General features: G+C 35.2%; 4 protein-coding genes across 7 annotated transcripts in view; 1 reads left to right on the top strand and 3 right to left on the bottom strand.

Moving 5' to 3' along the window:
* Window positions 1-2,367: 2,367 nt before the first annotated feature.
* On the bottom strand, window positions 2,368-6,857 carry LOC127166427 (N-acetyltransferase family 8 member 3). 2 transcript variants are annotated; one of them, XM_051111679.1, is made up of 2 exons: window positions 6,721-6,857; window positions 2,368-3,189 (listed from the first exon to the last, which is right to left on the bottom strand). In XM_051111679.1, the coding sequence occupies exons 1-2, from the start codon at window positions 6,734-6,736 to the stop codon at window positions 2,504-2,506; spliced, it is 702 nt and encodes a 233-aa protein (XP_050967636.1). In that variant the 5' UTR covers window positions 6,737-6,857; the 3' UTR covers window positions 2,368-2,503. The 2 variants fall into 2 exon arrangements, with proteins under 2 accessions (XP_050967636.1, XP_050967635.1); XM_051111678.1 differs by lacking the exon at window positions 6,721-6,857 and adding an exon at window positions 3,517-3,600.
* Window positions 4,574-6,857, bottom strand: LOC127166426 (probable N-acetyltransferase camello). Its single transcript, XM_051111677.1, has 2 exons — window positions 6,721-6,857; window positions 4,574-5,395 (listed from the first exon to the last, which is right to left on the bottom strand). Exons 1-2 carry the CDS (start codon window positions 6,734-6,736, stop codon window positions 4,710-4,712), a joined length of 702 nt encoding a protein of 233 aa, XP_050967634.1. The 5' UTR covers window positions 6,737-6,857; the 3' UTR covers window positions 4,574-4,709.
* Window positions 6,858-10,077: 3,220 nt separating this feature from the next.
* The window catches only part of slc12a5a (solute carrier family 12 member 5a), a 145,953-nt gene continuing 129,428 nt past the window's right edge, over window positions 10,078-26,602 (top strand). For 2 of the 3 annotated variants that reach the window (XM_051112170.1, XM_051112168.1), the window contains exon 1: window positions 10,078-10,468. In XM_051112170.1, the coding sequence (XP_050968127.1) occupies window positions 10,348-10,468 (121 nt within the window). In that variant the 5' untranslated portion in view covers window positions 10,078-10,347. The remainder of the gene's footprint in view (window positions 10,469-26,602) is intronic. The other variant, XM_051112169.1, reaches the window with a different exon arrangement.
* On the bottom strand, window positions 17,219-19,551 carry LOC127166697 (uncharacterized). Its single transcript, XM_051112173.1, has 3 exons — window positions 19,310-19,551; window positions 18,775-19,057; window positions 17,219-18,609 (listed from the first exon to the last, which is right to left on the bottom strand). The coding sequence occupies exon 3, from the start codon at window positions 18,584-18,586 to the stop codon at window positions 17,879-17,881; it is 708 nt and encodes a 235-aa protein (XP_050968130.1). The 5' UTR covers window positions 18,587-18,609; window positions 18,775-19,057; window positions 19,310-19,551; the 3' UTR covers window positions 17,219-17,878.

Here is a 26,602-nt window from a genome sequence, read left to right as displayed (position 1 = left end):
GGCAGTGACTGAATTATCCAAACCTAATGTTTATTTCTTTTTTCTCACTTCATCTATACTGTAAGTGTGATGGAATTCCTGTAATTAAATTGTTATGTTCTTGCCTTATTAGTTTTCCTAAGAATTACTGTGGGATGTGTTTATCACATAGTAGAGCTGCTGATGTAAAACGATGAAATTCCTGCTTGATCAATGCCAAACTAAAACAAAACCTTTAACATTTTGAACTTTATATTCATCAAAAATATAAAGCAGCACAGCTGTTTTCAACATTGATAATAATCCGAAATTTCTTAAGAAGCAAATCAGCATATCAGAATGATTTCTGAAGGATTATGTGACACCGAAGACTGGACTAATGCTGCTGAAAATTCAGCTTTGAACGCAGAAATAAATTATATTTTAACAGATATACACATAGAAAAAAACAGTTATTTTAAATTGTAATAATGTTACACAATATTACTGTTTCTAATGATTGAATAAACGCAGCCTTCATTCAAAAACACAAACTTCGAATGGTATCATAAATAACCTTTACACACCCATGAACTGAATGAAATTGGTTTAACCTGTAGAAACCTTAAACACACCAACTTATATCCGTGTTTTATATGTATTATCAGCGGACTCCTTATCATCTGTGCTGTTTTACTGTATACGACAGCAATGTGGAAGTTTTACATAATCTTTAAAAGGTCATTCACTTCAAGACATCTTTTACTCAGAGGCAGATAAATGTGAGTATAATCTCTGTACGAGCTGGGCATTACTACATCTAGTAGTAGGAGCAGTGTTCAAAACCATTGTGTAGGAAGTATAGTATAGTCGTATAGGTAAATCTTTCCACTCTCAATTTCAGAAATGACTCTGCGGCCTTGATTTCATCACTAAGCTTAGAGAAATTGAGCAATACCTGACAGATGTGAAATTTTTGTAAAGCATGATCATAGCGATACTGTAAAATATGAATGCTGCGGCATTAAAACTGCCACCACTTTTCTGATTTGATGTGATCTAGGCACACTTGAGATGCAACAGAATGCAATGTTTTGAGGAACAAAATATGAAAGTGGAAAATTGCTTATGTTGTATTAAAACTGCTGTAATATATTTGTAATATTTCAGGCAATGATGTGCAATATTCAAGTATAGGAAAATCACTAAATGCATTACAATGCATTATCTGCCAACTTTCACAGGTAACAACTGACAATATTCGATCTGGATAGAACATATCCCTCTGATCCACCTGAGGTCTTTTCAGCTCATGACTGTCACACCCCTGTGGACTGTTTTGTTGGTGTGTCCCCTCTGTGCCCTTATATGGTCTTTCCTGTTCCGTTCCTTGTTAAGTCTTTATTGGTTAATCACCCACACCTGTCTTTGTATCGTTAGCACCCCTTTAATAGTTGTGTTCAGCTCTGTGGTTGTCGTCCGACCTTAACGTTATGTTAGTGTGTGGTTCCCCCTGCTGTTCTTGTCTGGATTTACCCTTGTTGGCTTTTATTAAAGCCCGTTTGTTATATTTCGTCGCCCTACGTCTCCTTCCTACACACTACCCTGAAAATGACCAGCAATGGATATTTTAAGGTTGATGCCGCCCTCTAGTGTGTGTTTAGAAGTTGTACAACAGTAGCGTGTTCATTGCAGGAACATTCTCAATGTACTGTAAATCACGTATGTATATAAGCAGATTTATTTATTCATTAATGATTTCCTTTCAGTGTTAATGTAAGTTTTGTATAAATATATTTTTCCATGTTTTTGAGCAGTCTCACCTGCATTTATTTCTAAAATACAGTAAATACTGTACTATTATGAAATATTACAATTTAAAATAACTGTCTGCTATGTTATTTTTTTTTTTTTAAATGTATTTTATTGCTGTGATTAAAGCTGAATTTTCAGCATCATTACTCCAGTCTTCAGTGTCACATGATGCTTCAGAAATCATTCCAGTATGCTGATTTGCTGCTCAGTTATTATAATATGCTAATATTAATTAATCTCATAAATGTTGAAAACAGTTTGTTGCTGCTTATTATTTTGGTGTGTGTGTGTGTGTGTGTGTTTTATATATATCATGTGGCACTGAAGACAATTAAATGCAGCCTTGGTGAACCTAATTCTATACATAAAAAATATATTTCTAAAACATTAAAAGAAATCTTAATTATTCCAAACTTTTGACCTTCATCTAGGGTGTCCAATGAAATTTATTAAAATAACACATTGAAAAAATTTACATAACTAAATGAAATGGAGTAATAATGCACAGATATGCACTGCAAGCAAGAAATAAAAAAGGAATTAAATTCAAAAGTGAAAAATCTTTCATCAAAATTTTATTACATTTGTGTAATATAAAACTGTGCTATAAAGTGTCTATAAAATGTGCAATGTAACAATGCAGCTTTGATTATAAAGGACAAACAGCACATCAATCAGAATGATAAAACTCAGGTTCTTGCATTTAAGCCTTTAGATGAGAAGCTAATGATCAGATGTTCTTCTCCATGATCAGAATTGTGGCTCTAGTCATCCAGATCATCCACTTGGGAGTCTCAAATTGAGTATGAACCAGGATGAGTTTAAAGCCCATTCTAAAGTACAATGCCACACCTGCTTTCTGTGGAGATGTGGTGGAAAGTTTTATTTTTGAGAAGCGGCGTTCCTTACAGAAGTCTTCGGCAGTTTTGGCCAACCGTAATCCGAGACCAGAACGGCGACAGGTGGATGAAACAGTCATCCGGTAAAGCTCTCCATACATTTCCCCTTCACTTCCTGGGTCATTTTTACCTACCACAGCCACCATCCCCAAAACCCGAGGCCGGCCGGCCATCTCAGCCTCAGCAACCCAGAAGCAGTTATCTGGATTGCTGAGGTAGTAACCTGGGATGTCCTTCATGTCAGTGTTCAGTCTCTCCTGGATGTAGCTGGCGTAAAACTCGTAGCAGCAGAAGTACACAAATCCAATCCAGGCTCCTCCAGACACCAGGGCCAGAACGACTGACTGTCCACTCATCACATACGCACCGATGTAAAAGAACAGGCTTACAGTGATGTGCAGCGGTCGGGTCATGGCATACATGAATGCAGGATTGATGTGCTCCATTAATCCATCCCGGAAAATGGTTTCCACTGCCTCCCGGTCAGAGGGCTGATACCGCCGGATCACAATGTGCACTGGTAAAGAGGAATAAAAATAGAAATGGATAGGATAAAATCATTAAAACACACACACAATATATATATATATATATATATATAAAACTGTAATCGTTACAACATAATGTATATTATGTATATGTATATCACAATCATGTATATTATATTTAAAGAACCCTAAAGAACAACATCAGAACAACTTGCAGGTGAGTAATCAAAGAATATTCACTTTTTGGCGAGACTACAATGCATTAATATATTTTAAAGGTTTGCAAGTGTCAGTGCAGGACAGACAGATAGATAGATAGATAGATAGGCCCATAGACATAAATGTTAGTTACTTACGGCTTGATTGGGTCATGATTATCCTTTATTTCCAATCAATGTTTGGTTCGTGTCTGATAGAACCTGCTGCGCTTTCGATCACAATGCGTGTGGTAATATCATATTATCAGCCCTTCCGTCAGTTCAAAGTTCACAAGGATATTCTCCTATCAGACTAACTTTATTTTAGTCCTGTCAAATCAACTAATCACTTCCAAAATAAAAGTTTTTGTTTACATGATACATATATTTAAGAAATATTTACATATATATATATATATATATGTGTGTGTGTGTGTGTGTGTGTGTAAATATTTCTTAAATATATACATGTATGTGTGCGTATTTATATATACATATAAATACACAAGTTAATGTTTTTTTAATAAATGTGATTTCAATGTGATTTGATGTACTGTAAATTACTACATTTATGTATATAAGTGCATTTTATTATGTATTTTCTATCAATTCAAGTTTTGAATAATTACATTTTTTTCATGTTTTTGAAGACTCACTAAATACAGTAAATATTCTCGAAATATTTTTTACAATTTAAAATAACTGCTTTCTATGTGATTATATTTTAACATTTAATTTAATTCTGTGATCAAATCTGAATTTTTTGCATCATTACTCTCTTCAGTGTCACATGATCCTTCAGAAAGCATTCTAATATGCTGATTTGGCCCTCAGTTATTATTGGTGCTGAGTTATTAATAATGGTTCTTATTATAAATGTATAAATGTTCATATATATATATGCAGTTATGTATACTGTGTGTGTGTGTGTGTGTGTGTGTATATATATATATATATATATATATAAAAAGAATATAATAATCATGTGACACTGAAGACATATAAATGCAGCCTTATATTTCAAAAACATTTAAGAAATCTTAATCATTTTACACGTCTGACAATGCAATGAAACAATGTACAGAAGAAATGTAAATAACTGAAATAATGAAATTTAGCAATAATGCACAGATATGTAGTGCAAGAAAGAATGAACAGTTAATCAAATTCAGAAGTGAAAAATCTTTAATCAAATTTTAATTACATTTGTGTAATATACAACAGTGGTATAAAATGTCTATAAAAAGTGCAGTGTAACAATGCAGCTATGATTATAAAAGATAAACAGTACATCAATCAGAATTATAAAACTCAGGTTCTTGCATTTAAGCATTTACATGAGAAGCTAATGCTCAGATGCTCTTCTCCATGACCAGAATTGTGGCTCTAGTCATCCAGATCATCCACTTGGGAGACTCAGACTGAGTATGAACCAGGATGAGTTTAAAACCTAGCCTAAAGTACAACGCCACACCTGCTTTCTGTGTAGACGAGGTGGAAAGTCCAATCTTTGAGAAGTGGCGTTCCCTACAGAAGTCTTCAACAGTTTTGGCCAACCGTACACCGAGACCACAACGGCGACAGGTGGATGAAACAATCATCCGGTAAAGCTCTCCATACTTTTTTCCTTCACTTCCCGGGTCATTTTTACCTTCCACAGCCACCATACCCAAAATCTGAGGCCGGCCATGGATCTCAGCCTCAGCAACCCAGAAGCAGTTATCTGGATTGCTGAGGTAGTAACCTGGGATGTCCTTCATGTCCGTGTTCAGTCTCGCCTTGACAAAGCCAGCATAAAACTCATAGCAACAGAAGTATACAAAGCCAATGTAGGCTCCTCCAGACACCAGGGCCAGAACGACTGACTGTCCACTCATCACATATGCACCGATGTAAAAGAACAGGCTTACAGTGATGTGCAGCGGTCGGGTCATGGCATACATGAATGCAGGATTGATGTGCTCCATTATTCCATTTCGGAAAATGGTTTCCACTGCCTCTCGGTCAGAGGGCTGATACCGCCGGATCACAATGTGCACTGGTGGATTGTGAAGAGGAATTAAAAAAAGAAATGGATAGGGTATAATCATGAAAAAATATATATATTAAATGTACCATTCCCTAAATCCCTAAAGTTAAACATCAAGTTTGTAAATAATCAAAGAATTTTCACTTTTTGGCGACACTACAATGCATAAACACAATTAAAATGTTTGCAGGTGTCAGTGTGGGTAACAACAGATCGATAGATAGATAGATAGATAGATAACAGATTGTATGACAGAACGATAGATGAAAAATATATATATATATAGATAGATAGATAGATAGATAACAGAATGTATGAAAGAACGATAGATAGAAGGAGACAGAAGAATTGATAGATAGATAGATAGATAGATAGATAGATAGATAGATAGATAGATAGATAGATAGATAGATAGACAGAAGGTTAGACAAAAGGTTAGACAAAAGGTTAGACAGAAGGATAGACAGAAGGATAGATAGATAGATAGATAGATAGATAGATAGATAGATAGATAGATAGATAGATAGATAGATAACAGATTGTATGACAGAACGATAGATGAAAAATAGATAGATAGATAGATAGATAGATAGATAGATAGATAGATAGATAGATAGATAACAGAATGTATGAAAGAACGATAGATAGAAGGATAGACAGAAAAATTGATAGACAGATAGATAGATAGATAGACAGAAGGTTAGACAAAAGGTTAGACAGAAGGATAGATAGACAGATAGAAAGATAGATAGATAGATAACAGAATGTATGAAAGAACAATAGATAGAAGGAGACAGAAGAATTGATAGATAGATAGATAGATAGATAGATAGATAGATAGACAGAAGGTTAGACAAAAGGTTAGACAGAAGGATAGACAGAAGGATAGATAGATAGATAGATAGATAGATAACAGATTGTATGACAGAACGATAGATGAAAAATAGATAGATAGATAGATAGATAGATAGATAGATAGATAGATAGATAACAGAATGTATGAAAGAACGATAGATAGAAGGATAGACAGAAAAATTGATAGACAGATAGATAGATAGACAGAAGGTTAGACAAAAGGTTAGACAGAAGGATAGATAGACAGATAGAAAGATAGATAGATAGATAACAGAATGTATGAAAGAACAATAGATAGAAGGATAGACAGAAGAATTGATAGATAGATAGATAGATAGATAGATAGATAGATAGATAGATAGATAGATAGATAGAAGGTTAGACAAAAGGCTAGACAGATAGATAGATAGATAGATAGATAGATAGATAGATAGATAGATAGATAGATAGATAGATAGATAGAAATGTTAGCTACTTACTGTTTGATTTGGTCATTATTATCCTTTATTTCCAGTAAGTGTTCGATTTGTGTCTCACACAATCTGCAGTTTCAGTCACATGATGTGTGTGATAAAAAAAATCATTATCAGCGCTTTTCGGTAGTTCAAAGTTCAAAAGGACATTCTCCGATCAGACCGGACATTTTATTCATTTCATTTCACAATTTCCTAAACATATGTAGAAGTTTTTTTGAACACAGTTAAAGATGTGTTTGAATATGAGTAAGGAACTTCCAACTTTCACTCATGTATTCTTGAGGAAGATAGTTTGCACTGTTCTGCTATTATCGCCACCTAGCGTTACCGAACCGTTACTGTTGAATTTCACTTTACTGCCTTTTTTTGTGCCGTGTGTACACATATGTATTTTAAATTTTTAAAATTTTAATTTTCTGTGGTGTCATAAGTCTTCGTGTTTTGACAGTTATGTGACGCCATGAACAGAACATGCGGTTTTCGTGTGAACTCAGTTGATAAAAACAGGGTTTCTGTGGGTCTTAAAAATCTTAATTCACAATTCCACAATTTAAGTCCTTAAACAATTTTGAGCATAAGTATTCATTATATTCACAAAGTGGTGGTATTAAATGTTGCATGCATTGCTATAAAAGAATAATGTTTCTCAGTAATTCTCATCCCTAAATCAAGATACATTTAGGTTTCTTTATATTTAAATAATGAAGTCTTGAGAAAATGAACAAAACTGTGAGCTTTTGCCTAAAACAAAAATAAATAAACAAAAATATCTGTCAGTTGGGGTATAAAACTTTTTTTTAAAACAGAAACACCCATGCTATAGCAACATCATAGTATTCTCTGAAGTTGGAGTACCATGCAAATACTATGGAACATGATGAATATGTAAGGAAATGCCTTGATGCTTTGATTATGGTTATGATTTTCATATTCATGTACCATGATATTTACATGGTTCTCAAAGAAGGCAGTGGTCATGTCCAAACAAACGGGATGGCTATCACGGTACCATGTAGGCTACCACTACCATATATATATATATATATATATATATATATATATACAGTGCCCTCCACTAATATTGGCACCCTTGGTAAATATGAGCGAAGGTGGCTGTGAAAATAAATCTGCATTGTTTATCCTTTTAATCTTTCATTCAAAAAATTCACAAAATTCCAACCTATCATTGAAGCAAAACAATGGAAAGCAGGGGGGAAATCTCATTATGAAATAAATATTTTTCTCTAGTTCATGTTGACCGCAATTATTGGCACCCAATTATTGTAACGTCCTTTATTCAAGATAACAGCTCTGAGTTTTCTCCTTTAATGCCTGAAGAGTTTGGAGAACACCTGACAAGAGATCAGAGACCATTCCTTCATACAGAAACTCTTCAGATCCTTCAGTTTCTCAGCTCCATGCTGGTGCTTCTTCTCTTCAGTTCACCTCACGCATTTTCTATAGGGTTCAGGTCAGGCAACTGGGACGCCAATGGCAGAAGCTTCATTTTATGCTCAGTGACACATTTTTGTGTTGATTTCAATGTTTGATTTGGATCACTGTCCTGATGGAAGATCCAACCACAGCTCATTATAGAACTTCTAACAGATGCAGTCAGGTTTACATTTTTTATCTGTTGGTATTTGCTAGAATCCATGATGCCATGTATCTGAACAAGATGTCCAGGACCTCTGGCAGGAAAATAAGCCCACAACATTAAAGATCCAGCAGTATATTTACCCATGGGCATGGGGTACTTTTTGTACCAAACCTATCTTGAGTGTTTGCTGCCGGAAAGCTCTTGTTTTTAGTTTCATCTGACCACAGAAGCCATTCCTATTTGAAATTTAAGTCGTGTCTGACAACTGAATACGCTGGAGTTTGTTTTTGGATGAGCAAGGAGGATTTTTCTTAAAACCCTCCTGAACACCATGTGGTGATGAAGGGGCTGTTTGAATTTTTTTTTTTAGTCTTCTGACCCCAAGACTCAATTAATCTCTGCAATTCTCCTGCTGTGATACTTGGAGAGTCTTTGGACACTTAAACTCTCCTCCTCACCATGCATTAGGACGATATAGACACACATCCTTTTCCAGTTAGATTTGTAACATCTTTAGTTGATTGAAATTCTTAATTATTACCCTGATGGTGGAAATGGGACTTTTCAATGCTTTGGCTCTTTTCTTACAGCCACTTTCTATTTTGTGAAGCTCAACAATCTTGTTCTGCACATCAGAACTATATTATTTGGTTTTATTCCTTGTGATGGATGATTAAGGGAATTTGGCCTTTGTGCTCCTCATATTTATATTCCTGTGAAACAGGAAGTCATGGCTGGACAGTATCATACTCCTAGCCATTCTAGTGTGCTAAATAAATGCAAATATGAATGGGAATATACTTCAGAGATATTTTACTCATTATAATTTCTAAGGGTGCCAATAATTGTGCCCACCATGCGTTAGAGAAAAACATTTATTTCATAACATAAGTTTCCCCCCAATTCTAATTGTTTTGCTTCAATGAAAGGTTAGCATTTTGTGAATTTTTTGAATGTAAAATCAAAAAGATAAACAAAGCAGATTTATTTTCATATTTATCAAGGGTGCCAATATTAGTGGAGGGCACTGTATATATATATATATATATATATATATATATATATTTTGTAATAGTACCATGGATTATTGCTTATAGTAATAAAGTAAAAAATTATTATTATTATTATTATTTTATTTTTATTTTTTTTTTTTTGCAGCAAATAATGTTCGTATGTAGTTCAATCACAATCAAATACAGTGCAAAAACAACAGGGAACATATGAAGCATTGTTGTACAGTTCAAAATATGTGACAAAAACAAGAACAACAAAATATAAAGCGAACTTATGTAACATATACATTTAAAAATTAAATAAGAAAATAAAATGTAGGCTATCCTACTATATCATATATGGACATTCACATATATTTGAAAAGTTTCTTTTTTTGTGTTGTCATATTTTAAAATGTTTTTACATTGGGAGGTCATTGCTAGCCTAGTGCTATGAACGTTTTAAAGTGTGTATAGCACTTTTCTTAATTAATTAATTAATTAATAACACAACAATTTAATTAAAAAAATAATAATAATAAAATAAATGTCTGGGTTTTTTTTTCTTTTGCGTTTTGTCATGTTAGAGGTATAGTATATATAGAGGAAAGTATATTTATCTATGAATATATCTGCTAATGGTTGCATGTACGCCATAAGATAAATGAATAAACACGCTGTTTGTGATCATAAAGCTACTTGATCAATGTTTGTGATTGATTGATCTTTTGCGGGCTTTAGGACCCGGATGTGCAGTGAGTCTCAGACACCGGTTGATGCTCCGCTCGCGACTCATTCAATGTCTGTTATCAAAGAACAATAAAACGCACGTCTCAACCGGACACGTTACACACGTTTGCGCTCTTGAATTCTCGTTAGTCCTCTCTTCATACTCCTCCTACAACAGACACCGGGCTGATCACCGCTGACCGGCGCACATCTGCATCACCGGCGAATTCCTCCAGCTGGAGCCGGTGAAGAGAGCGAAGCCGCGTTTATTCGTTCCCCGTCAGTCCGCTTCAGGCCACCGGCGACAGCATGAGCCAGAGGTTCACGGTGACCGCCGGTGACATCCAGGGCGAAGTGAACCAGCTGTTCGAGGGCGATGAGGAGACGCCGGGCGCGTCCGACGCCACGGGAACGGAGGGAGCCGGGAAAGGTGAGAGATGTTTATGACGTTTTGACACCTGTGAAGGATAAACTAATCCAGCTGCTGGGAATCTGAAATTGGAATAATGATATTCAACACGCCACGCTCTGATATAACCATCACATGAGACTAAAGACTGTTTCATTGACCATATTCAGTCTAGATGTCATATCTGTTTGATAATGTGGTATATTCGAATCATATTTCATATGCATATACATCTATATTTTTGGAAAACTAAGAAAAAATACATATAAACCTATCAGATTTGGCATCAGTCATTTTTAATATCTGTAATCCAGTGGCACAAAACAAACCTTAATGATTTTACAGTATAATGTCCAGTGCTTAATATAATATAGTTCATTAACTAAATGTATTTTTATTATTTTATATCAATCCATGTACTGTTTTATACTATATGAATATATTATAATATTAATAAAAGTTTAATATTTCATATACAAGTCACAAATCCATACAGAATCTTATAATCTCTTGGGTAAATTCATATAGACATGTATAAATAATATATAATTTTTAAATATCTGCAAGACAGTGCTTTAGTTTTTATGACTTTAAATGAAAAAAAAGGGTTTTATTTGTCTTTGTTTAATAAATCATTTTTTTTTAATATTATATTCAGTGCATATAAATATAGCAGATGATATAGATTATATTCATGTTCTAATATATTCATATAATATTTCATATAGAGTATACTGATCCATAAGGAAATCCATATAAACCTTGTTTTTCCCCCAATATAAATTTTCATTGAATATCAATATATTTCATATTTCATATTGATTCGATATTATATAACATGAAATACATCTATAATTCACACAATATTTCATGTAGACTATATTGATTAGTTCATTAGGACTAAGAAAATCCATATACCATTGTTGAAATGGTGCTTTATTATAAATGTCATTAAATGCACTGAGCATTGGGTTTAATTGGTCTATTGCATGCGTTTTTAGTTTGTATGTCCAGTGCAAGTGTATGTTTTCCTTCCCTAAGCTCAAGCTGCCATGTATTGCATTCATAATCTCTACATCTTGTGTAAACTGTGAGATTTGATCCTACTTTTTGTGAGAATCTGCTTGTTTTTTTTTTTTTTTTTCATCAGTACTGCAATGCTAAATCTGACAGAGAATCAGTTTGGTGCAGTATTCCTTATAGTGATGGATGAACGAATGGATGCAGTATGGCGATGCATGTAGACGCACTTCAGTAGCTTGTTGAAATGGTTACACTGTCTTGCCATGTCTGTTAGCCTTAAGTGGGCACGGTTGTCTTCAGATAATGGCACTTCTGACAGTCTATTATATTTGATGAAGCCTTTGAATATTTAATGAGGCGAAATGTGTTTTAGGCACACTGCGCTGTGTGACATACAGGAAGTCTATTAAATACAAGTCAGGCGGTATTATTCAGCTGTAATCATTAGCCTCTTGATGTTTTCTGTGATGAGGTTTGCTATTTTTTGCTCATGGGATTCTGCTAAGTATTAAACAATTATGTGATTTGATGGGCATAGAGAAATGCAGCAAAACAGACGTGCTTTATTATTATGACGAGTAATTTGTCTACACACACAAAAAGTGAAAAAGCAGTGCGATGCATCAGAATATGTTTGATGTTGGTTATGTGGAACGGGATTTTAGAGCATTAAGAATTCACTGTGGATGGGAATATTTAACATGACTGAAATAGATACTAAGTGACCCACTAAATACTAAAATACTAGTGTAGATCTACTGTAGTGTTGGTGAATATTAAGGGTTATGAGGCACTATTGTATGCATTACAACAATTTGAATTGTACCATTCAGTTGTACTACAAATGCTTATGTCTGTTCTTCTACACTTGAAAGGTCTCAGAGTTCGGTGAAGTTTTGTTGTGAATACCTTCCTATGTGTCCTACTTATATTTGATTAGTAGCATAATGGGAAGCTCTGCTCCAAAACTTAGTGAGCTGCCTACCTAGGGTGCATTTTAATGTATTACAAGTAGGGCTGGGAATCTCTAGGCACTTCATGACCCAATCCAATTTTGGGAATCACAGTCCGATTCTAAGATGATTCTTTAGCCATTTTTTTAAGTTTCCTTTAAAAAGTATTAACAATTGCTACCCAGTATGTTAAGTGCATTAATAGCTATATACGTTTAGTAACAGTATTTCACACAGTTGCCTCCCTTTTAATAATTTTGAAGAAACAATTCTAAACAAATCAAATATATTTGGGCATTTTTATTCAATTACTTCTATGTATTGTTTTAAATAACAAATCAAAACAATTGTATGTTAAGAATTTTTACCAAACTAAAAATAGCTTTTGATGCAGAGCCTGTTCCAAAAAATAGTTATTTGATTATCTAATTATAAAACACCATGTACTGGACAAATATAAGCAATCCCAGATTGCACTGCTCAGTGAAAATCAGTCTGATCTTAATAAACATTTCATTTAGTACTGAAATGAATTGATAAAAATAGCGACATTTAATCAGTTTAGGAGATTACTTTAACCAGTTTAATGTATTTTAATGAGATTTGTATTTATGACACTCAAGTCTTACATACATATGACATGTGGAGCACTGTTTGTGCAGCATTTGTTCAGCTAATTATGAGGGACATTTTAGTTAGGTTACTCCTTTAGAAGATGCAAGGCAGCTCATTGGGTTATGAAAGAAAGATTGAACATTGGAGACAAACATTGGTGTTTTTGCCATGTTAAATCCGCTGGAGTCTCAAATCAAAGACAGTGTCCAAGAAGGTGTAGAACGTCCATCTCAGTGCTCCCCATCCATAGATATAGAGATGCACACCTGTAGTCGCTTAGAGACGGTACAGCCTTGGAGCTCTCGTCTCCGGTTTAAGTCGCCACAACGTTTCCATGACAACTGCATCCTCTTTGTGCCGTGATTGGTGTGTGCAGAGAGAGTGCTGAATGCGATGATAATAGTAAAACCACAGTGACTGCTTTCACCATGCACACTCTGGCAAATAATGCTGCTCTGTCACCTCCTGTGTCCCTAAAAAAAGCATGAACTGGCTGAATCCTGCTCTGAGGCCTTTTTTGGACATGCATGAGTGTATATGTGTTTGAGTGTCTGTATGCATGCATGCATAAACAGTAAAATAGCAAACAGAGTGCTGGTTTTGTAGTCAGTCCACGTATGTGAGCATCACAGGTAGGTTACTGTGTCTCATGGGTGTTTGTTGAGAACAGCCTCGACGAGGATGAAGCATCACTGTTATTTTTCATGCTATCGCTGATGTTGTTTTTATCGATCTGAGATGCCACCCAATGTAGAGGTTCATCTGACCTTGAAGGTCTCCAGACAGTCTGAAAGATCTAGCCCGAGTCTAACGCTTTATGAGGCTAATAGGATGATTAAGACGTCCTGGATACTGTTTCAATTATTCAGTATCTGATTCAGTGTGGCCCTCTCTTATAGTAACCTCTTTTTAGTGGTAGATATTACAATGATAGTCAGAAATATTTGCAGTTAATGTGGAATGGTAAGGTATATTTCTACATTTTCTGAGGTCATGGGTAATGTCAGTGGTGCTAAAGGCACTGACGCACTGCTAGTTTAGTTGTTAATCCTAATCTCTTATATATTAATTACTTCATATAACTTGGATATCGGCCTGTGTACTTTTTTCAGTAATAAAATCAATAACAGATTTCATAAAAAAAAATCTGGCTTTTTTTTTGTTGAACAAAAATGTTAGCTTTTATTTTTTAATTATTCATAATTGTTATTTAGTAAGATATAAACTTGCAAAAAGTATCTCACTTTAACCACTCAATTTAATTTATCCACTCATTTTGGAATTATTTATTGCAATGTTTTTTTAGTTTTGTAAGGAGTTTATCCTCAAACAAGAATGTTTTCATATTAAGTTAATATTTTATTACAATTCTTTGTAAAATGTTACATTTACAAACATATGTTGTCAAAGAAAATGTCTTTTTTTATTATTTATTTGTTTGTTTGTTTGCTTGTTTTACTTTTTTAAAAAAAAATTTTTAGTTAATTTATTGTATACAATTCTTTGAAGTATTGCTATTAAGACTTTAAATTGTATTCTTAAGTTTGTCATGAATAAAGCCTTAGTCTTTATGCTTGTAAATGTGTAAAAAAATAATGCACTGCTATTTGGTTGATATTTTGTCACAGTAGGGTATTCTAGATGTTTGTTAAGTTAAGATATTGTTAGGAGGTTGCTTATCTTTTGTTTTGGGTGGTTTCTAGAGATCTGCTACAGTATGTAGTTGCTAGGTTGTCTGTTATGGTCTGCTTTATGATTCAGCAGGTGAAAATCTGATGTCTGGTATCTTGTGAATGAACAGCACAATTCTCCTAAACAGTGTGCATGACTTTAAGGAATCATTCAGGACTGTAACAGATTACATGACTAATTACACTTACTAATTTCCATCAAGCAGCCAGAAATAGTAGCCAGAGTGCTAAACACAGTATGTCGTCATTTCTATAATTGGCATATTCCACACACACCAGACAGAACAAGCGCCATAAGCTGTTTTTAACCATGTCAGTAATCACTCATACATATTACACTGCTGCACAATAGCTGTGTTCTCCATCACAGACGTGCAGCGTGGGAGTTTTGGCTGCTCCGTGATGAGCGTCTACTGGAACCGCCATCATGGGCAAATTCATCTCGATTTAGTGATCGTTTGCACAAAGACAAAGAACGCTCAGTCGACAAGAACATCCCACACACAACGCTGGAAGAGTTGTTTGGGAAAGTGTGTCACTTTGTACCATGCTGGAGTTTGTAGTTTTGGCAGAATTAAATGAGGACTTTGTATATTGTGCATGGGAACCAAAGCTCTGGCAATGCAACCTGTGTTTTGTGTGCTAAAAACACAACAAGAAAACCACATGCCGTTAACACATGCATAAGTAGTATTAATATGCACAATAAACATTCCTGTGGCTTATCTGTAAACAGTTAAAGGAATAGTTGTACTGTTCATGCACAAAAAATATTGAGGCCTAAATATAAAAATTTTATCTTTTTGCACTGCACACTTCAAGATTAACAAACTAATAAACCTAATGTAATTTACATTTGTCAGTCATGCATAAATGAAACATTTAAGATTTCTGTGTTAAAACTAATAACCTGAATGTGTTTTAAATTCATAGGTTTATATATTTTTTCACCAATAAATCCTATTTCTTTCAGTCTTATACATTTAAATAAATTAAATTGTTTTCCAGGGTAATTATAGTTAAATAAAACTGAAACTAAAACCATAAAAAAAATGTCCTGAAATAAAATAAATGTTAACCAAAATAAAATATAAAAGCAGTTTTATTTCAGCTGAGGCAACATTTCTCATTTTAATTTAGCTTAACTAATCTACTAAAGAAAATAAAATAACATAACATAACATAACATTAAATGAAACACAAATTAAAATGAAAACAGAAAATATAAAAATCGATTAATAAAATTATAATAGTCTCAGTGATACTAAAAAAAGTACAGATTTTTGCTGATTCTAAGCAATTTGAATGAATGCATTTTATAATGATTGCTTAAATGAAATCAAATAGATGCAAATAGTTAATAATAAACTGTTGTAATTTATTTTATTAATTAATTAATTATTATTATTATTATTTTGTTTTTGTGCAGAAATCTGGAAAATGTTATGCAAGTGAATTACATAAATCTTCCAATCCAGCCTATATAATATTTTATTTAGTTTTTACTCTTTATTATTATTTTCCCCCCACAAAGATCTTCATGCACATGAGATTTTTGGTGTGTTTTGCCCTGTTGAGACAATTTTCAAATCAAGCTCGTTCTCATTTTGCACGTTAAACACAATGTAGTGGTAAAATATCTATCTAGTGCAGGAAATGCGGCCAGAGCAGCTTGTATTGTTTTAGCTGATGTCGCGTTTGTCTTCATTGTTGTCATTGGCCGCTCAGCCTGCTTTCATTTGCATAATGTTTCAGAGTCAATTGATGTCCAAATACGGCGGAGGCCATTAGCCTATTGGGATATGCAGATTGTTTAGCTCTCAATGAGCAGTCCGTCCTTTCTTCATAATGGCACGCCGAGCTGTTTGTTTCCATTCAAGCCGTCGCTGGCGAGACAGACGTGATAGCGCCCTCGCTATTTTAGCATAATGCTGGTCTGGTGGTGCAGGTTTTATGTCTATTAGTCTATTGTTTGTCTGTCTGTGTAAACAATCAGTCTCTCAGTCCCACCAGCCGCTGTCAGGTAATAATGTGGTGATCATGAGCTCTGTGGGATTTACAGAAGGTCAGGATTCACTCCATGTGGAATGTCATCCATCACTCTCTTCTCTGTCTGAAGATCCAGTTTTTCTCTGTTAATGATTTAAATTTTTTTCGATATTAAGTGAAAGCAATCTTTTTCAGCCTGCAATAATTGCTTTGTGTAATTATTTGATCTGGCTGTTGTTGTTTTTGATTGTTTGATTTGTTTTACCGTTAAAGTCATGAAATGATAACTGAATTACCCTTTCCTGAAAGGATGGATCAATAAATTTGATTGGATTTACCGTTGCACACATGATGCAGAAACACACAGACAAGTTTGCGCATATACATAAACAATGTATGTCTGTTAGATATTGATATTACTGTCTGAACACTCGTCTGTGCTTTACAGTTTTTCTCGATTGGTTTGGCTCATTTCTTGAAACCGAGATGACATTCTCAAAACCATAAGGTCATTTGGCCAAACAGTCTTACAGTTCTGCTCAACATTATAGCTCACTAGCAAAATCAAATATCTTTCCCCAAACTCTTCTTCCATGCTTCAAAAGCAGATTCCTTTCCCATATAAAAGGTCAGTACAGTCAAAATAGCACAGATCCTTCTCAATTGCCTTGGCACATGTGCATTCATTTAGTGCTTTTGTCAAAATAACCTGGATGGTTTAGCACAACACCATGGATCCCCTGCAAAAGCTCATATCTCTCCCAAAACAGTTTATCCATGTGTCAAAACTAAATATCCTTCTCATATAAATAGTCAATGCCCCCAAAATGCATTATACCTTTGGCATTGTTTAAGCACTGCAAGTCAAAATGCTTAGACGTTTTGTCACTGAGGCACAGGTCTAGTAACAGAATACCACTATGAATAAAACTAAAAGATTTTACAGTAAAATCAGCCTCCAATAAACCACTCATACTCAAGGAAACTGTAAACATTTTTATTCGTACAAAGAAATGTTAACATTAGAGAACATACTGTGAAAAGAAAACATATACAGGATTCTGTAAATGTGAACAGTTATAAACACAAACAAAAAACAAAAAAAACTCTAGCCTACCATACTGTAAATAAAGTTTCAGAACTATAGTACAGTAATATTTTCAGTGGTCGCCATTGTCACCCTCTCTTTCCTGGCCACCATCCTCATCCTCCTGGCCATCGACGCGCTGCTCTCTGTTAGGCCATAAATTCTCATCCACATCGCAACGGATATTTTCTCTTGCGATGCAGCGAGGGAAGAAACGGCGTGAATGTCTCAACCATCCCCTACATTGATCCCCTGTGATGTCCTCACATGCAGCATCCATTGCATGCAGCAGGGCCCTCTGGTCTTGAGCCTGATGCTCATACACCCTCCACCTCCAAGCTGAAAAAAACTCCTCAATTGGATTTAGGAAAGGAGAGTAAGGTGGAAGAAACTCCATTAGCATCCGGGGATGGGTGGTGAACCAGGTTCTGATGCGTGGGCCACGGTGGAAGTTCACATTATCCCACACAATGACATAATGTGGTAGCTGAGGTCCTTCTTCACCTCTCTCATTTTCCGGGATCAGATCAGTATAAAGGTGGTCCAAAAAATTGAGGAGCTTTTGTGTATTGTAGGGCCCTAAACTGGGAATGTGTGTGGCCACACCTCTTTCTGATATAGCGGCACACATTGTTATATTTGCTCCTCGCTGGCCTGGGACATCCACAGTGGCTCGGTGGCCAATGATGTTACGGCCACGCCTTCGACCTTTGGCCAGGTTGAAGCCAGCTTCATCAACGAACACTAGGATGTGAGGGGTTTCGTTGCCTTCTAATGCCATTATTCTAAAGAGGATCTAAAGTACTGTAAAAAGAGGGAGTGAAAAACTGAAGACAATTTCTAGGCATAATGCTCTAGTCACACAAAGCTGGATTCTGAAGGTAAAAAGGATAAAGCAAAACAAAAAAAGTGGTAACCATGTCTTACTGTAATAGTGTTACAATGATAGACAACCAGTAGTTGACTTACATGCACATACTGGTACCGCAGCTCTTTCACTCTGTCAGAGTTTCTCTCAAATGGTACCCTGTAAATCTGTTTCATGGTCATCTGATGTTTCTTCAATACCCGGTCTATTGTGGAGATGCTGATAGAGTTTATATTTTGGAACATTACATTGTCTAGAAGGATTGCATTACGAATCTGTCTCAGTGTGATGGCATTATTTGCAATGACCATGTTGCATATTTCTCGTTCTTGTTGTTCATTTAGAAGTTTTCTTCTGCCACCCACTTGAGGCTGTCGTCCAATCCTAGACATACAAGTCAAAGGTCAACACTGTAAATTTGTTACAAAATGAGTTACCAATGTAATTGTACTGCTGTTTTATGGTACTACAAGTGTGATGCACTGCACAGTGACTGGAATACTATTCACAGTATTTTCTCCATTTTTTTTGTCTTTGTCATTTTTATAGTATCATATAACATCACATGAAGATATTACAGTACTCTAGGCCTACACACACACCAACACTGAATAGTTCAATAGAATAGTTCTGTACCTGTTTTCCCTGCGAAAGGTTTGGATGATGGAGGAGACTGTAGACCGAGGCACATTAGGCTGCACTCGGCGACCTGCCTCTGCCATTGTGAGGCGATGGTTTATAACGTGGTCAATAAGGGTGGCCCGGATTTCATCTGGGACATCATGGTGCCTCCGTGCTCCTCGGCCTCTTCCCCCTATTCCTCCATGCATTCTCACTCCTCCTCTTCCTCTTCCTCTTCCTCCTCTTCCTCGAGCAGGAAGTTGCTGTTGTACTTGGCGAGGTGCTTCCATGTTCACACTGCAAATGAAACTGGCCCCGGGCCAAGCTCTGTCTATATACTTTTGGCAGCAGTCATAATCATAGACAACACCTGTCAGGTAACTAAACAAACTGTTTGATTGGTCATCTGAGATGTGGGAAACTGCTCCTTCGTTAGTTCTAATTTCACCTGATTGATTGTCAAGTACTGTCATAAATTTATCAAATGTTCCAAGAAATTCTTTCATGGTATTATATCTTTGACTAATTTTGACAGTTGAACAGACAATTGTGCATATGATGACTTACACAATGAAACCATGCTGATATGTTTTGGAGAGAGTAACCATTTCACTGAAAAATCAACTAATCAGTTTAGATCAGCAAGATCTATTTATTTGGAAAATGTGCTAAATGTGGGCTCATTGTGCTAACTGTAGCTACTTGTACATAATCATTTGAAAAAAAGCACAGAGTCACTTGAGACATGTACTAAAGCATTTGCAATTTGATAAAACCAATGAAAAATGACATTCTGTTGTGAACAATTGCAAGGTGGTTTGGAGATTTGTCCATGTTATTTTGAGAATGTCATCTCGGTTTCAAGAAATGAGCCAAACCAATCGAGAAAAACTGTAATGTCATTACATTAGTGCATCTCCTCACATTGATTTTAATCTTGTCTAGTCTAGAGATTAATGTTGCTTATCAACATCAACAACAGGCCTGTCCTCACAGTCATGGTGAGATATCATTGCTGACAAAATTATATTTGTCATATGCAATGTCTGCTAAATAAACCTGCAGTGCCAAGCACTAGAGATCAGTTTTAAAAGAGATGCAATTGCATTACTGCACCACTAGATTGCATACCAGTAGTAAGAGTAAAAATGAGATTGAAACTGTCAGAGCAAAAATACTGGAGACTATATTCAAAATGTAAAAAATTGTTGAAATTGTTCATTGGGAAAAAATATTTAGCATAAAGATGATTAAGGCTGTTACTATTTTTTTTTCTTCTGAAGTTACCACATTTTAACCCCTAAATATACATTGCCATAATGGAAAATGTAATTCTTAATATTTTAATTTGAACACTGTTTATATTTATTACATTTATGTAACTATACTGTATGTTTATTATTTATATTTACTTACTTGTGCATCATGAAAGTAGTTTAAATTGAATATATATATATATATATATATATAAATAAATAATAAATAAATGTCCAAATGCATTATTTTAACAAATAAAAATCTACATAAATAAATATCCAAATGCATTATTTTAACACATACAAATCTTTATGCAAAATATTGTTGTTTTTATTTTATTATTATAATTATTTTCATTTTACTTTATGGTTAAACAAAATCTGGACATATATTTGTGAAATTCACCCTGTCATTTTCAGATAAAGAAAAATGATATTGAAGCTGTCAGAATAGAAATACAGGAAATTGTTATACAACGTACTCAAAAATATATTCAAGAAAGAAATAAAGAAAGAATTTTTTGCATAAAGAAAAGTTTTTTAATGACATTTAAGATGTTTTTCTTTCATTCTGAAATTGGCATATTTTAGGCCCCAAATTCTCAAAAACTTGTAATTTTCATTATTTTTTCCTTAATATGCACTTATTATTTATATTTATTTAAAGTATTTGTGCATCCAGGAAGTATTTTACATTTAAAAAAATAAAAATTGCATTTTTGTACATTTAATAGTAATGAAAATCACACTGAGAATAAAAGGAATTACCCCCCAAAAACCCCCAAATAAAATAAAATAATTATTTTATTTTATTTTATTTTATTTTATTTTATTTTATTTTATTTTAGAATGCAGCTCCTGTAGTCTTATTCCTGTAGTCCTATATTCATATAAGCGCTCACTTTGATCAGTGTAATGTATGCAAACTGTAGAGGGCAGCTGTGTTCTTCAGGAGCATCAGTTCACCGATCCAGACTCTCTTCCTAGCGTTGGGTATCAGGGGTAGAAGCAGACATGTGGTGGGGGTCGTAGCTGTGTAGATGCTGCCAGCGTCATCATGCAAAGCCTTCATGGGCTTGTTATGTAACGCAGCGTCAACACAAAGAAAGGATGAGCAGAAATAACCGCTTGAATCTCAAGGAAAAGGGAGAGGATTCACGGCTCAGCTACATCAAAGAAAAGACACGCTGTAATGATGTTATGATTCACATCCAGGATCTTACCGTATTGTTACGGTCCAAACGGCAGCAGCAATCGTTCTTGCACTGATCTTACTCCCTTGAGCCATTTCTGAGCCTCCTTGCAGAAACAATGATGTGTGGTTTGAATTATTGATCACGACCGGCACTAAATATTAGCCTAGATTCAATCATAATAACTTACTTAGGCAGCCTTAATATTTTGAGATCAGCTCTATTGGTTTAAATGAGAGCATTGAGAGAAATGTGCAATCACAATCACTCACCTTCAGTGCATCGCTTTAGCTAATAATTGTGTATTTATATGCAAAATTTGTTCTAATGTTGATCTGGATTGTCTCAAATGATGGAGCATTAGCCTACGGTTAGTAATTAGTATAATATACGCCCAAACCATCTCCATATATGGGTTTTCCGCACAGTTCCTGTCCTACAGCCATTCGTCATTCTGTTGTCGGAGAGCATGAGCGGGAAGATCTTCCTCCATTATGGCTGATTCAGTTTGAAATGCATTTAAGCATGCGTGATAATTGCACATCTTCACACCGATATGCACAAATGTTCACGCTCTTCATATTACGATGATTGTTTCAAATGCCGGATATTGGAAATGAATTTGCCTTGTTAAATATCTTTACAGCAGTTGCATAGAGAGCCGTGTCTTTAGATGATGTGCTTGTGTGATCTGGATTCTCTAATATGCTGAAAGGACCTTCTATATCAGTGAGCTGTTGCCTCTGGTTTCATCATTGTCTCTGGGGCTGCTGATGGATTGTGGTGGCAGTTCTGTGAGCTGCTGTGTGTCTCTGGGTTTCTTCACACCTTCATTTGCCATTAAACACCAGAAATGAACCTGCAGTCCTCAACCACAGACGCCACAGACATGGAGCATTCATGATTGTCCTTCTATCGTTCTGTCATACGTTCTCTTATACATTCTCTGTATCATTCTATCTATCCATCATTCTATCTATTTGCCATTCTATATATCACTGTTGTTCTTTTGTTCTATCGTTCTGTTTCTATCTATCTATCTATCTATCTATCTATCTATCTATCTATTCTTCTGTCTATCCTTCTGTCGTACATTCTGTTATCTATCTATCTATCTATCTATCTATCTATCTATCTATCTATCTATCTATCTATCTATCTATCTATCTATCTATCTATCTATCTATCTATCTATCTATCTATCTATCTATCTATCTATCTATCTATCCTTCTGTCTAACCTTCTGTCTATCCTTCTGTCTATCTATCTATCTATCTATCTATCTATCTATCCTTCTATCTATCCTTCTATTTATCTATTGTTCTGTCATACATTCTGTTATCTATCTATCTATCTATCTATCTATCTATCTATCTATCTATCTATCTATCTTTCTGTCTATCCTTCTATCTATTGTTCTGTCTTACATTCTGTTATCTATCTATCTATCTATCTATCTATCTATCTATCGTTCTGTCGTTCTATCTATTGTTCTATCGTTCTGTCATACATTCTGTTATACATCTGTCTATCTATCTGTCTCTCTCTCTATCATCTGTCCTTTTATCTATTCTTGTCTATCCTTGTCTATCGTTCTTTCATACATTCTGTTATACATCTATCTATCTATGTATCTGTCTATCTATCTATCTGTCTGTCTGTCTGTCTATCTATCTGTCGTTCTAACGTTCTATCTAGCTAGGTTTTAAACATTTCAATTCTTTTAAATTCTGCTCTTTCACATTCAAACTGAAATTGCAATTCTGCATCCTGTTTGCAATAGAAAACATTCTCATTTGAATTCTGAATTGTGCACAACTCTGATTCTGAAGCTTCTAGACTGAGCTCTTCTGAGCAAAAACTAGTTGCTGTATTTTTCATGAGGTTTTGCCATCAAATCATTAAACAATAATCATGATGCTTGCTTTTTGCTTTACGTTCTTGAAACTCAACTGAAATCATAACACAGCATATACTCTAGCGTTAAGGCACCGTTATTAGTCTTGCTGGAAACTGTTCTCAGTGTAAACTAGAAACAGTGATGCACATTCATGTGTGGTAGTTTAGGCTGGTTTTAGATCAGTATTTAGAGGTTGTCATAGAGACTCAGGTCATGATCTTTCTGTGGAGGAGCTGTGCTGTTTAAATATGGAAACTGTCTCCAAGGACCCATGCAGCTGAGAGAAATGATGGATAGAGCGATGTTATGACTGCAATTAGCTTCTAAAGCAGCCATTTTCCTCTGTTCTATGTGAAGGAGAGTTTGAAGGAGACTGGCCTTCGGTTTTTATTTTTTGTTGAAGGAGGTATAAAAGGTGCCCGTGGCAAAACATTGCAGGCTATTAAACAGCGAGTTTGAAAGGAGTTGATGGCGAAAAGTAGGTGATTGCTTTTGGTGAGTCATACCACCCAAACACACACACACACAGAAGAAAAATACCCACATCAACATCAGCTTAATAACTTAATGTCACAGTCAGATGCCCTCCTTCCAGGGTCCCACTTTAACTTTCTGACATTCCTGCCAAAGACGGCTGAACTGAGAATATTTACTGGCCACAAAACCATATTTTGGATTGCGCCAATATCATTTTTCTTCCTATGACAAAAGAATTATTTCCCTGTTTTTCTCTAGTATATTTGAGTCCAGAACACAGGCTACGAAATCATTAAAAACTAAATTAAAGCCAGTCTCTTGGTCAAATTCCATCTTTCACAGAAACAAAGACATACATCAATGCTTTATCTGCAGATTTTCATTTTAGTGGCTTCGTGAAAAAATATATTTTTTATATTTGCATGCAAAACTCACCAGTACAACACTTTTTATTACAGTTTTTATTAATTTTTTGAAGTCGTTTTTATTTTTTTAAGTTCTTATTTTAGTTTAATTTCAGGTAACGTTTTAATAATTTAGTTTTGTCTTTGACATTTTTATGGTTTTTATTATTCATTTTATTTTAGATTTGAGAAATGTTGCCCTGGCAACTGGCTGATAAAAAATACTTTTTTAATATATTTTATTTTATTTAAGTTAACATTTGTTTTATTATAAACTAACCTTATTATTTTAAGTAAAAAAAGGTTAACTATAACTTGCCTAGGGGTTCTGATGGGGTTTACTGTGTTATTATTGTTACTAGGGCGTCGCTAGGTGGTTGCTATGGTGTTTTTAGTGGTTGCTAAGGGGTTCTCATGGGTTTTAGTGGTTTGTGTGGTTACTAGGGTATTCTAAATAGTTACTAGGGTGTTGCTAAGTGGTTACTAGTGGGTTGTTGCTAAGAGGTTTTGATGGGGTTTTGTGGGTTATGTAGTTGCTAGGGTATTCTAAATAGCAGGGTGTTGCTAAGTGGTTACTAGTGGGTTGTTGCTAAGAGGTTATGAGGGGGTTTTGTGGGTTATGTAGTTGCTAGGGTATTCTAAATAGTTAGCAGGGTGTTGCTAGGTCATTACTAGGGTGTTGTGGGTGTTCACTATGGGGTCCTGATAGTTTTAGTGGGTTATGTGGTTACTAGGATAGTCTAAATAGTTGCTAGGGTGTTGCTAGGTGGTTACTGCTGTGTTGTGGATGTTTTCTAAGGAGTTCTGGTGGGTTTTAATGGGTTATGTGGTTACTAGGGTATACAAATAGTTGCAAGGGTGTTGCTAGGTGGTTACTAGGGTGTTGTGGTTGTTTGCTATGGAGTTCTAATGGATTTTAGTGGATTGTGTGGTTACTAGGGTATTCTAAATAGTTACTAGGGTTTTGCTAGGTCATTACTAGGGTGTTGTGGATGTTTGCTTCTGATTTTTTTTTCAGTGGGTTATGTGAATTGTTAGGTGGCTACTAGTAAAACACTGGTCAGATATTGAAGCTTGAGTCCATGTTTGTAATGGTGTAAAGTTGTTCAAGATTAATTATCAGTTTGATGATATATTGTGCAGTATCTCTAGAAAAAATACTACTAACTTGCTTATTAATTTTATTTACTAACAAGGGGTTCTGCTGGGTTTTAGTGAGTTATGTGCTTGATGGGGTAGTCTAAATAGTTGCTAGGTGGTTACTAGGGTGTTGTGGATGTTTTCTAAGGGGTTACTAGATTGTTGTGGGTGTTTACTATGGGCTTCTGATTGATTTCAGTATGTGGTTGCTGGGATACTTTGAGTTGTTACTAAGTTGTTGCTAGGTGGTCACTAGGGTCTTGTGGTGGTTGCTAAAAGGGTTCTGCGGGGTTTTTAGTGGGTTATGTAGTTGTTAGGGTATTTTGTAGTGTTTGTAATGGTGTAAAGTTATTTAATGATGTAAAGTTTGATGTTATATTGTGCAGTATTTTTAGAAAAAATGACCATTAATGCTTATTAATTTTACCAACAAACAAAAAAAGTGTCTTTTTAGCACTTGTATCAGTTCAGTACCTTGCCTCTTTCTTTCATATTTCTCTCTTTTTATCTCTCTGTGAGCGTCCGTAGCTCCGGGCTCTTTTCTAAACGGACTGTGATATAAACACGTTGCTCTGAAATCTCCGGCCTCCATCAGTCCCTGTAGCGGCTCAGGCTCCCCAGCGGCCACGGTTCACGACCCGCCCTGTAGGACCGTCCCATTCATCCCCCTGATCTCAGCTCATGTCCAGCGGTTATCACAACTAATCACGGCCCCTCAAGAGCCTCGGATTATTTTAGACCAAGGGAACCAAACGCTGCAATATGAACCAGCTGCACAAAGTCGAAAAGGGGAACAGCGTTTTTCCTCACTAACCAACCTGTAGTTCCCTGTCTCACAGAGTGATTTGTTTATCGCCGTAGTACATTATTAGCCTGCAAGGAGGACTTTAATGATAAAGAATGAGTCTGGAAATACACATCGAGCTGTGGAAAAAGTT

The sequence above is a fragment of the Labeo rohita genome, chromosome 6 (assembly GCF_022985175.1).
Source record: "Labeo rohita strain BAU-BD-2019 chromosome 6, IGBB_LRoh.1.0, whole genome shotgun sequence".
NCBI lineage: Eukaryota > Metazoa > Chordata > Actinopteri > Cypriniformes > Cyprinidae > Labeo > Labeo rohita.
Note: the sequence above shows the minus strand (reverse complement) of the source record. Positions and strands in the feature narration are given on the sequence as shown.

Bases quoted from the DNA above. Each gene is read 5' to 3' on its own strand.
- LOC127166697 (XM_051112173.1), bottom strand. From the start codon at position 18,586: ATGGCATTAGAAGGCAACGAAACCCCTCACATCCTAGTGTTCGTTGAT.